This window comes from Dreissena polymorpha, unplaced genomic scaffold (assembly GCF_020536995.1).
Source record: "Dreissena polymorpha isolate Duluth1 unplaced genomic scaffold, UMN_Dpol_1.0 chrUn006, whole genome shotgun sequence".
Classification (NCBI taxonomy): domain Eukaryota; kingdom Metazoa; phylum Mollusca; class Bivalvia; order Myida; family Dreissenidae; genus Dreissena; species Dreissena polymorpha.
Window position 1 is genome coordinate 80,639 of NW_026273320.1, and position 12,427 is coordinate 93,065.

The 12,427-nt window shown below is 37.8% G+C and overlaps 1 protein-coding gene across 1 annotated transcript; it reads left to right on the forward strand.

Annotated features, from left to right (window-relative positions):
• The first annotated feature begins 560 nt into the window (after positions 1-560).
• Positions 561-11,019, forward strand: LOC127863379 (uncharacterized). Its single transcript, XM_052402890.1, has 13 exons — positions 561-716; positions 1,012-1,107; positions 2,340-2,468; positions 2,772-2,915; positions 3,378-3,462; positions 4,015-4,127; positions 6,131-6,287; positions 6,531-6,662; positions 7,514-7,690; positions 7,899-8,132; positions 8,357-8,470; positions 8,848-8,974; positions 9,081-11,019. Exons 1-13 carry the CDS (start codon positions 714-716, stop codon positions 9,154-9,156), a joined length of 1,587 nt encoding a protein of 528 aa, XP_052258850.1. The 5' UTR covers positions 561-713; the 3' UTR covers positions 9,157-11,019.
• Positions 11,020-12,427: the final 1,408 nt, after the last annotated feature.

Here is a 12,427-nt window from a genome sequence, read left to right on the forward strand (position 1 = left end):
GTCTTGTTCACTTTTCCAACGTTTTGTCACACATGTTAAAAGGTACACTTTATATCAGGGAACTAAATAACACGTCCATGATGATGTCAACTCATATTCAAAATACACTTTCGTCTATGAGTAATCATCATAAGGAATTGATTATTAATGCGTTACCGACGCGAAAAGATTAAATGGTTTGTAGTGCTTCTTTTGTCATCGTTATATTTTGTAACAAAACGTTTATTGCTTTAATACATTATGAAATGATCAGTATTATGTGATATTCCAACTACTTTTTTTTTCTTTTTTAAATTATATCGGGTTTTCTTGTATTGTATCGGAGCTCTTTAGTTCTTAGGCCTTAATTTATCAATTTAAATAATTTAAAAACGATCCTCCAAAATTGCCAGAGTCCATAAACAAGTCCCTTTAATACACAATGGATAACTCTTTATGCAGGTTTTATATTTACCTATTTCAAAGGAAGATAATGTAATTTAATTTCACCCAACGCATTGATAATTCATATGTATCGTGTTTATTTTTTCTGCAACTCTCTTTTAACGCTGTCAGCGCTTCTCGAGTCGTCTGGAGCAGTGATCGAGAACAACGAGATATGCGACTTTTCTCGCATCGGGGCCGTTGGTTATCACGCAATTGCTCTTTACGGTGTGTGACATTTGATCAGGCACAATACAATCTACAACGGACAGTACACTGGGATCTGGTATATGGTAATAAATACACATTGCCAGGTTTATTTGATTACATTCAAACAACATAGTGCGATGCAGATTTTTTTTTAATTTGCGTATGGTTATTATTTAAACTCAAAAGTTACCTTTCGACAAACAATAAGGTTTGTTAAACAACGACACACAAAACCAGGTTGAAACAAGTGTTGGATGCATACAAAACCAAAGACGAAAAATAAGAGCAAAATATCATTTTATCTAAAAACATGATTAAAACATAATAATAATAAAAATAATAATTAAAAAAAATATAATAATTATAATACTGTTTCAGGGCAATGACATCGTTATGGAATACAACCACGTTCACCACACGTGCGTGAACGCATCCGACTGTGGGGCTCTGCACACCGGTAGAGACTGGACAACGGTTTGTAATCACCCGCGACACAATTGTCAACGTCAATATCCATGTATTTAAATATGGGTTTAAAAGAGTATATAAGAGGCATCTCATAAAATTATTTTTCTGAAGAAATTAATTCAGTTTAAACATTTAAACAGCTCTCTACACAATATGTATATAGCTCATGTTAGACCAGAGCTTTCGCGAGCCAACATATCAGAGGCAAGGGGAAAACGAAGTCATCGTACGTTAATTGATGAGTAAATACAATACAAAAGTAAGTTTTTAGTTTAATATACTTGTATGATGTTTTAGATGAAATAAGAATTTTTTTATTTTATGTATATTTATTAGAATTAGTAGTCGTACCTTGAAATCATGGATGATGTGTTAGTAGTGGTGGTGGTTGTGCAAGACGTACAACTATTATAAGTAAATGTAGTAAGAATAGCAGCAGAAGCAGCAGCAGCATCAGTTGTATTTGTAGTGGTATTAGAAATAGTAGCAGTTATTGCACTATTTCTTGTGGAGAAAAAGCAGCAATTGAAGCTATAGTATTACTCAAATGTGTTGTTATTTCCATGTTTCGGCAGCCCACGATTACGTTTTTCTTGTTTACCTCTTTTTGTGTTTTTGTAAAGCTGGAGTGACTATTTAAGAGTGTGTGTTTTCTTTCAATAAAAGGATATGCCGTGCTTTTCTTTACTTTTTAATAAAGCTTTTAACGATGCTACGCCAATTTTTGTTTAAGTCACTCAAGTCTGATTTATCTAAATTGCTAGAATATTACTAAGTAAAACGTATCTGTATGAAGTATATATTGTATGATTACCGGCAATATTATTTTCTCTTGCATTCTATCATATGGAACATTTCGCATGTGTTTGCTGTTATTGTAAACCAAATTTGTCTATCGGTCGTCTAATTCACATTGTCCAAGTACCGCTACGACTTCAGTTCTATCCGAAACACATTACCTTCTTATTTGTGAATAATACAATTAATTACTCATTTGAATTGTGTCCTATTTTCAAACTAGGTTTTGTTTTGGTTTTTACGAGATAAATAACAAATTTACAATAAGACAGATGGATATTCTTGCTTCAAATTCATCATGTTCTAGTACACAAACTAATGTATCATTCAAAACGTTCATGCATAAAGTTTAATGTCATATAAATGTTGACGAGCTATATAGCCCCGTTGTTGTTATGTCGATGCCAACAAGTTAAGCTTGGTATTTCCTCGTGTTCTAGCGCGGGAATATAATCCGCTACAACCTCGTGACCGACACACTTAGACTGGTCCCTGGAGCGGATGTTCGTGGTGTCATGCTGGATGATCAGTCTTCAAGTACCACCATTGTGAACAACGTATTCTACAATGTAGGGATGTGGTTATATTATAATTGTGTTATGTCGTGTCATTTTGGTTTCTTTTAAAAGTAGTTAGTTGTAATTGTAAATATGCAATTGCTAGTAATTAGATCAAAACTTGTATGCACTATATTCAGATACTTCGCTCATAAAACACACAAAAAGGCAAACAATCGTACGACATGGTTTATTGTATTTCATGTACTGATTCATATTATATATATATAAAAAACATGTGTAATTAATAACTTGGCGTCAGGCATGTTTGATAACTGGAAATAAAAATGAAAACAATCGTGTGTTTTTTATCAGAACGAGGTCCATGTGAACATAGGTGGTGGGCGGGACAATATTGTATCCAACAATGTCTTTTACGGTTCCACCCTATACAGTATGCAGGTAGACGGAAGAGGTACTAGCAATCCAAACAATTCGGAACTATTAAAAAGGCTACACGTACGTACATTTTCTAAGTTATGGTTCCATAAAGCTTCACTTTGATTGGTTGATTGGAGGGTGAGATAATATAGTTTATTTTTTTTTTAATATGATGACAATAAATAGAAGATGTCCGTAGATGATCGAGGAATCAGTCACTAGTTTCAACGATAAATGTTGATAAAGCTAATTGTTTTATGTAATGAAACAACAGGATGGCAGGCAAGGTTGAAAGTCTTTACTTGCAAACTTCCAAACACAATACTGAAGGTTTTTTCCTGCTGTAAAGCAATAAACGAACATACACACGCATGTGATAAATGGCTTAAGTAACTTTACGAACAAAAACGTGAACAAGGGAGACTAATCAGTATTATAAGGATGCGCCACTTGCATAAACAATGATCGGACATTTCAAAAGTTTTTATATGTCTGTGATGTAAGACTCGGTCATATACGTATTAAACGGTCATATTTCAGCAAATGCCATACAATTCCACTCTCTGGACTATGCGGTACCCGGAACTAGCCATAATAGAGCAGCGCAACAAAAGCCTTCCGGAAGGTATCGTTCTGTGTTTGTGTGTCGTGTCAGAGACGGATATAACATGTTGCGTCGTGTCGTGTCTTATATATATGTTTTGTATAAACTGGTTTGATATTGGTCTATTTACATTAATTAAGGGCAATGTGGTGTTATAAGATTGTACTGATTCTATTGGTGCCAAAGTTTCAATTTGTGTAAATGTAAATAATTGTGTATCAAATGAGCCCGTATTGTCTTCAACACCTTATTTGAACCAGTCGTCATTAAATTGTTAATAACAACAAAATATGTTACGAATATACTTGGTGAGTGTGTTTCCTATTTCGTAACAGTGATCGGCTGTCTAGTCGTCCTACAGTTTAGCAGCTGTAATTTACTAGATGGAAATAGTAATCTACCTCGTGCTATGAGAAAACTTCGAATACAATTTCTTTTAATTATTAAATTATGCTTGGCTGTGGTGTGTGCATACATTTTTATAATAGTTATAATAAACATTAAACATATAATTGTTACCATGAACGTACCGGCATGATTGGATTGTTTGATTTTCACTCACGACTTTTTCAGGTAACCTAATACACAAGAATGTTGTATATAATACTGGGAAAGCCGGATATATACCTTCAAAGAGAGGATGGTTGGACAACATTAAGCTGTTTAACGAGACCGACACGATAACAGTAAGTAAGATGACATACATGAGACTTTTACCGAAATTCGAGACACTGAGATATATTTCAGTGTTTTGGATTGGTACGGGACTTTTCAGAAATTACATGTATGTGTATGTGTTTTCAGTATCTGTGTATCTTATGGAATATGCTATTTTTATGAATTAAGGCATACCAGTATGTTCTCATGCGTTCATTAATATCCAATATAAGTGTGCAAACGAATACCCAAAGTACGAAGCGTCAACAAGTACTTCAATCACACTGGTGCAGAACTTCACCTTACACATCGTGTAACTTATGTGAAATCGGCGCACGTAACAAACATATTCCAGTAAAACAAATGACGAAGATCAATGAAATTTTAAATGCTAGCATTCATTTCTGTTTTGTTTTCTTTGATGCAAAACGTGTAAAACGAATAACCTTGCGGAATAGCCTGATGTGTCATTAAAGAGCATGATCAATTAAGCAAATACAAGTAATTACAAAAGAAAAACCCAAAACAGTTTTACGTGTCCAAGAAGATAAAAAGTTTCACACACATCAACACACCCTTTAATAGCCTATCGTGACAAACAACTAGGTTTTGATTTGCTATGGATGTACACAATATATTTGTAAATACAATACATATATTGATAATCAATGGGTTTATTATATTGGAAGGCATTCGGTTCCATATGTGCTCCAAACCTCTGCTATAAATTAGTTCTTATTATAGTCAAATTTCATATATGCTCAGAAAATCTGCTATAAATTCGTTCGTTTGTAGCCAAAGAAGCACATTAAATCCGCTAATAATTAATACTATTTTTCCTAGACGTTTTGAGTGGTAAAGTCTTTTTGCGATGTGAATTGCCATTATATAATTTTTGTATAATTGAAAGGAATTCCCAATCTCTTGCACGACGGTCACATTACATTCACCTCTGTGTTGGGCTCAGAACGGACTATTGTTTTGAAAGCGTCTCATTCATGTCATGATCATTCCAAGCGTTCATCATTGAGGTTACAGTACACTAAACAATCTCTTGCACAACGGTTACATTGCATTAACTGCATTAAAGAAAACTATCTCATACCATGATATCTTATATCAGTCTTAATTAATTATTATAAAATCGATATGTTTTTTTATGTTAAGAAACCAACATACATAAAAACGTCGAAGCAATGCCTAACGTCACTCAATAAAAAATATGTACAATTGTTTACATTTGTGAAGTGCGTGGAATGATTACATCTGTGTAAATGGGCAATAAAATAGTTCCAAAGAGTTGCATTAAAACTCACAAGTTTTTGCACGATGTATCGTTCATTTAAAAGTCATATTTCTTAATTAAATGCATGCGATCTTAAATATCCACTCAAATATACATTGTATGCGTTTGTTCGGTTTTAGCTATTTGGTAGACAAAATGGTGTGCTGAGCCTTATGCAGAGTTGTATGTGAGAGCAAGGAACGACAACTCTGCGTGGAGATTGAGGAATTCCGTGCGTTGCATATTTAACGGGAATTTAAAGTTCGCTCGTTTTTTGTCACACACACAACTTTTAAACACAATCGAAACAATCGTTTGTACAAAAAGTCTAATGGAAAAAGTATTAATGTGGATCGACTTGGTGTTTCTCTTTCGTTAAGATAACATTTTCTTGGAACGTGTTTTTTTTGTTAAACCTACAAATTGTTTGTGTCTACTAAATTTTATCGAACGTTAAATGGACGAACTTGGAGACATATATGGTCATTCTGTAAGGGTAGCCGTTATACATAATTATTTACAATCAGGAAAGAAAAGAATGTGAATTTTTAAGGTCAAAATATCATCTTTTTGACTGGAAGATGTTCGTTACGTTAGCGAGAATGGCTTAGTTGGGTTGTCTAACCAGTGTGCATGTAGAATGAATAAAACGCAGCCTTATTTAGCAATTATTTTCTCTATAAAATACTATAAAAGCAAAGTTCAGACTGAGTTTTCCGTTTTACTTTTTAACCTCAACAATATCAGGCCTTCGGAAGTACGGACTTTTATGACGTTGCAAACTCCGACTTCCGGTTACGGTGTTTTGCCAAGGACTTGGCCAACGAGGTGGGCTTTATACAGGCGCTGCCCCCTAGCGAATACGGCTGCAAAGTGCGTGTAGGACCAGTGCACATAAACAGAGGTCCGAATAACAATAGATTTCCATGTTAACCAGAATAATAATTGTTATGAAAAATATCAGCAAACTGTAAATTAATTGCTCTAATTATTCACACGAGGCTGTGTTAACAAAACGCATCTGTCAGTACAATTAGTAGGTTTGTCCTAGTATATCCGTGTTATATAGTTATATAGACTGTTTCTGTTATTAAATGAAGCTATATACACGTATTAATAAATCACTAAATAACTTTGGACCTCTTAGTTCCCGCGACTCTGATTTCGAACCCGGCGACAGGCCCCTGCACCACAAAGGCGCCTCTGACCACATCGCCGGCTCCTGCATATCTCCCGGATGGAGCTCGAACTAACCACCTGTACAACGTCTCCAACTCAGGTTTTAAAACTGCTGTCTATATAGTGTTTATGTTAGTAATGTTAGCACTGTATAAATATTGACTATATTATTATATTATATATATATATATATAATCAGGTGACTTAACAGAGTTGAGCAAAATAATGTGATTTATTTTAAACCTAATGATAAAATATGACATTTCTGCAGTGAAATAACAGAGGTGAAAATGAACAAATTGTTATTTTCACCGGTGAAAATAAAACATTTTCGGAACTACTTTTTCTATTTTTAGATTATCATAAATAATTGTATATATATTTTCTATGATCACGAGTGAATTAAAATCGACATTCCACCGAATCCAACACATTTTCTATTTATTTTATGCTTTTTCACCATTTATTTCATCGTCGGATACCCACGTTCGACCCATTCCGCTACTCTCCATTTATCGCTGGAGAGTAACGGAATGAATTAGTCGTGGGTATCCGACGATGCATTTATCTACATTTGAAAAGAGTTTAACTGGAGATTGTCGCTGGTATAATGGCGTCATTTCGTTACATTTATGACGTTATTTTACGTATTGAAATGTATTGAGGCACGCCACGGAAGAAACGGTAACTTTTCATAAGATTATATACTAAAGTATATCATAATAATAAATATTGCACGGTTGTTAAACTTGTAAGTGAATTAAGACATTTCAAGTTTGTTACTCAACGGATTGAATGTTTAAAGTTGTTCAATAACATGGTCAGGTAAATTGCTTCAAATTGATTTATTCGCCGAAGGAAACAATACCCCAACACCGAAACCTTCATGTATGTGCGTTGGTCGAAATTGCGTTGGTTGTGTAATGTTTACAAACGTAGAAATGATATCAGGTTGCTGGCTTGTCGTATCAAAATGCACGGCACACCCGAACGCCACTGGCACACACCGCGACACCCATGCGCACTCAGACGACAACGAGACCACGTGCTTTCAACGTGCTGTTCAGCAATGGCACGACTGTGGTAGCCACGATAACGAACAAGTTGTGGCAATATATGGACCTTCCGGTAAGCTCAACACGGTCAAACATCAGACACTGCCGAAAAAATGTTTATAACACGTTTTATATGTTAGGGCCGGAATATATTCATTGCCATGGTTAACCCTGATACATTTTCTAATTACTTGTTTATGCAGCAATGATCCTCAGAGTATATTTATTTGCTTAAACTATTTTAAGTTTTACAACTAATCCACTTGTTTCGTTTCTGCCAGGCGCGATGACACTGGTGGGTGACGGATGCTTCATGTTAATATATGGGTGTCCAAACCACGGCGGCCCAGCTGACGGTCACTCTCTTACAACCGGAAGTATCAACCGGGACACATACGCGGAGAGTCACGGGGGCGCCCATAACGAAGAGTCCTGTTTGAGCAGGGCACAGGGGCAGTGGGTTTACTGCGGATCTTTTGCCAACCATCCCGTGACATCTATTTACAGACCAACAGGTAAATAATTTGAATAAATCATGTGAAGATTTATGTTCCACGATTGGTTGTATATTTTTTCAACAACTTGGATATTAATAGTGTAAAGTTTTGTATAAATTAACGTGAAAGAGTGAAATTAATGTAACTATTCTTTACAATAAATAATAATCGCAATATTCAGACGTGTCCAGATATTTTATATTAAAACGATTAAATCACGTGTATGCACTGCACTATTACAGGTGCTCTTAGGACATCAGGTGCCGGATGTTGGATCCACGCCCAGCAGTGCAACATGATTCCCAAACCTCGCAGTATGTTCTATGATGCATGGGGAGCAGCGAATCTGCATACCGGTTGGTCATAAAATCGATTGTGGACCATACTCATATTTCATGTGTTACCCATTTAAATAGAGATTTTAAAGCTAACTGCTTCTCTTAAATATGATTTTAACAATTTGTCTTTTAATAATTTTGTTAGCAATTACACCAGAATTACATGTCTAAAGTCAGTCGTAGAACTAAGTTTAAACAAGCATTACCGTGTACCTTTTTGTTGATACATATACTGCTACATTAGTTCATTGTTGAAGTTGACATACTTTTTCCCAAGACCCGTCAAAGCGTCCAGCTACAGACTATATAATACGTTTTGTTCCGAAAACACCACATTATATGCTTTTGAAAAACCAGCAAAGTTTAAGATTGTATTAATGTAAATATTGATACAGATGACGTCGAAGATGCGTGTCTACAACAGGCCGTCTATTACTGGAAGAAGTGCGGCTCGAACACCACCTACCCAGTCACTGCGTACTTCCGGCCTTCCACAGCCAGCCGCACCTACCCGGCGGCTGCGTAAGTCACACCACCAGAAACAACATTGTCTAAAATAAGCAGCTGACTTGAATACCGTTTTTGGAAATCGTTTGATTTGTATTGTAAATATAATCCGCACTTTCAGTAAAATGGTAATGCCTCGGTCACACTGTCACGAATCAGATCTACAAATGAGCTACGATTCAATCGGCTACGAATGACTACGAAATTGTCAAAATTCGTAGGCCGCTACGATTTTAGTACGGAGAGCAACGAATCTACCATCAAAATGTTGGAAAATGAACAAGGAAAGGTACGGACTGGTACTGATCGACGCGATTTAGTACGGAGCGACACGATTCGGTACGATCAAACTACGAATCCGCTACGCTATGCAATTAAGTGCAACGTTTGCTATTATGAACATGCAATAAACAGAAGTTAGTGATCTGAGGCAGGGGAGCTGACTGCGTATAAGTATGGTTAGTTGGTACTGACTTAAACAATTGCGTCGTAATGATGCTTCTCTTAAAGGGACATCGTGTATTTTCACTGCCTTAGTCATTTTATTTTTATTCCTTAAAATGAATACGCCCATTCGGCTCTACGGGGGATAAACTTTGAATAATAGCTGTAATTGTCAGCTTTTTAATTTTTTCTGACAGATATTCGATTTTGATGTAATCTTGTGCTGTGTGTGTGAGCGGAGGGGTTTGGATGGAGAACTCGGAGGAAACCCCGTCTGTCTGGTATGGTGGCAACCAACCAAATATAATTTTAAAGTGCCGGTTTAAACCGCTGCGCTAAGGAAACAGCCTATTTGCACCAACCCTTCCATATCGCTTTTTTCAGAACCAGATACCAGATAACAAATGTTGAGAAACGTTTAAAGTACATGTATATGTTTACAGTTTGCTATCCAGTATCCTCTGAGCCGCGTCATGTGACTCTTAACCAGCCTGCGTATTCGCGCAATCTGGTTAGGACCGTCCTTGTTCGCTAATGAGATCACAAAACCTTGCGTTACTTTAAAGCGGAAAAGGGAGTGCGAATGCACTGGCTGGTCTGGGGCTACACTGGAATTATATGTCATAAGACCCATTTTCGCATAACGCGGGTCATCTGATGTGGATCGGTAAAAACGAATCTTCATAGGTTTGTCAGTGGAGGTTGCATACACTGTCATTGCAAACTTAAAATAGTTATAAAACATTCAAATGCTTACGCAGATATCAAATATATCGCACGTGACATTTCTTTGTTGTATATTCAGTACATCGTACGGCGTACTGGATTTTTTCTGACACTGGTATTGAATGATGTCTAGGGGGTCGATCAGTGTGTGTACTAAATATTATACAGTACAGAGCAATCATCAGAACGGGTATTTTGTACACCCAGTACGCATCTACTGGCATCTTTTTATCTCTAACTCCTGGCTTATTTATCTCTAGTTTGTCTGTCTATAAATTAAACACGTTTCCTTCACACCTGTGTTACTTGTCCACCGTGAATGCCCTTGTTGAGATGTTTACCATTGTGATTTTCCTACTCAGCTGCAACGGGCTGCTGACGGTGGTGACAGCTGCAGACGTTCGTCTGTATGTCAGTCCCACGGGCTCTGACCTCAACAACGGATAAGCTTTCATCAACTTACATTGTGCTAGTGTAAAATAATATTCATGTATAGCTGATAGTAACTTCACTTCTGTAGCAACTAGATATTCAAAATTTATTGAAATTATATATATGTCCATCTCGTCCTCTTTTTTGTCGTTCGCTGGGGTTTAGCACTGGATTATGTCCATATTGACCACATTGAGCAGCGACTGACTTCCAATGACTAACTGCTGTTCGCTTGGCATGAGCAGGACGATGCAGTACACACCAAGGGAGAAGCCATAGTGCTTACCAAATCGGCATTGAAAGCGCTCATCGGAATGAATGCAATCGGACCAATGATAATAACAACCTCTTTCAATACAAAGAAGACGATGATCAATGTGAAAATCCAATCGTTTTACACGCCAATTGTTTTATTAGCGTGTTTAAATATATAATTGTCGACAACTTTAAACAAGAATGGTCTGGTAATGTTAATAATAATTCTGTATAAGCTATGTATAACGTTTTCAAAACCTCTTTGGAATATGAATAATATTTACATTTACTTCCTAAACAACCGCGCTTATATATTGTAAGATTAAGAGTCTATGCACACCCGTTGATAATACAAAATGGCAAATACGATAAAAAACATTCAACAAGTTATTTTCTTTGTTGTAATGACTTTGATTTAGAAGATGAATACCATTATATCAACCTTTTTATATATAAATTCCACAAGATACTAGTTTCGTGTGACATATTACAATAACTTGTAATGTGCATACATTTATCGAAGAAGCTTTTATTAAAAGGAATTCAATTCTTAATAATATTGTTAAACAAACTTCAGTTCCGCTTTGATAGAACCTACGTGTCCCTGTCTGTCTGTCTGTCTGTCTGTCTGTCTCTGTCTGTCCGGCCGTCCGGCCGTCCGTCCTGTCTGTCTGTCTGTCTGTCTGTCTGTCTGTCTGTCTGTCTGTCTGTCTGTCTGTCTGTCTGTCTGTCTGTCTGTCTGTCTGTCTGTCTGTCGGTCGGTCGGTCGGTCGGTCGGTCGGTCGGTCGGTCGGTCGGTCGGTCGGTCGGTCGGTCGGTCGGTCGGTCGGTCGGTCGGTCGGTCGGTCGGTCGGTCGGTCTGTCTGTCTGTCTGTCTGTCTGTCTGTCTGTCTGTCTGTCTGTCTGTCTGTCTGTCTGTCTGTCTGTCTGTCTGTCTGTCTGTCTGTCGGTCGGTCGGTCGGTCGGTCGGTCGGTCGGTCGGTCGGTCGGTCGGTCGGTCGGTCGGTCGGTCGGTCGGTCGGTCGGTCGGTCGGTCGGTCGGTCGGTCGGTCGGTCGGTCGGTCGGTCGGTCGGTCGGTCGGTCGGTCGGTCGGTCGGTCGGTCGGTCGGTCGGTCGGTCGGTCGGTCGGTCGGTCGGTCGGTCGGTCGGTCGGTCGGTCGGTCGGTCGGTCGGTCGGTCGGTCGGTCGGTCGGTCGGTCGGTCGGTCGGTCGGTCTGTCTGTCTGTCTGTCTGTCTGTCTGTCTGTCTGTCTGTCTGTCTGTCTGTCTGTCTGTCTGTCTGTCTGTCTGTCTGTCTGTCTGTCTGTCTGTCTGTCTGTCTGTCTGTCTGTCTGTCTGTCTGTCTGTCTGTCTGTCTGTCTGTCTGTCTGTCTGTCTGTCTGTCTGTCTGTCTGTCTGTCTGTCTGCCTGCCTGCCTGTCGGTATGTCTGTCGGTCTGTCGGTCTTTAATATTGTGCATGTGCTATTTGCACAAAACGAGTAGGACTAAATGATAGGAGGAAACTTAAAATCGATGGTAATAAACTTTAAAGAATTTACGAGATATAATGAAAGTTATCGACGAAGTTTCAGATGTTTTGAACAATTATTGCCGTCTTAAATATACATCAG

What these genes read in the sequence shown, in the direction of transcription:
- LOC127863379 (XM_052402890.1), top strand. An exon ending in CAACAAAAGCCTTCCGGAAG is followed by an intron (nt 3,463 to 4,014) that starts GTATCGTTCTGT and finishes CGACTTTTTCAG; the next exon opens with GTAACCTAATACACAAGAAT. An exon ending in AGCAGCGAATCTGCATACCG is followed by an intron (nt 8,471 to 8,847) that starts GTTGGTCATAAA and finishes ATATTGATACAG; the next exon opens with ATGACGTCGAAGATGCGTGT.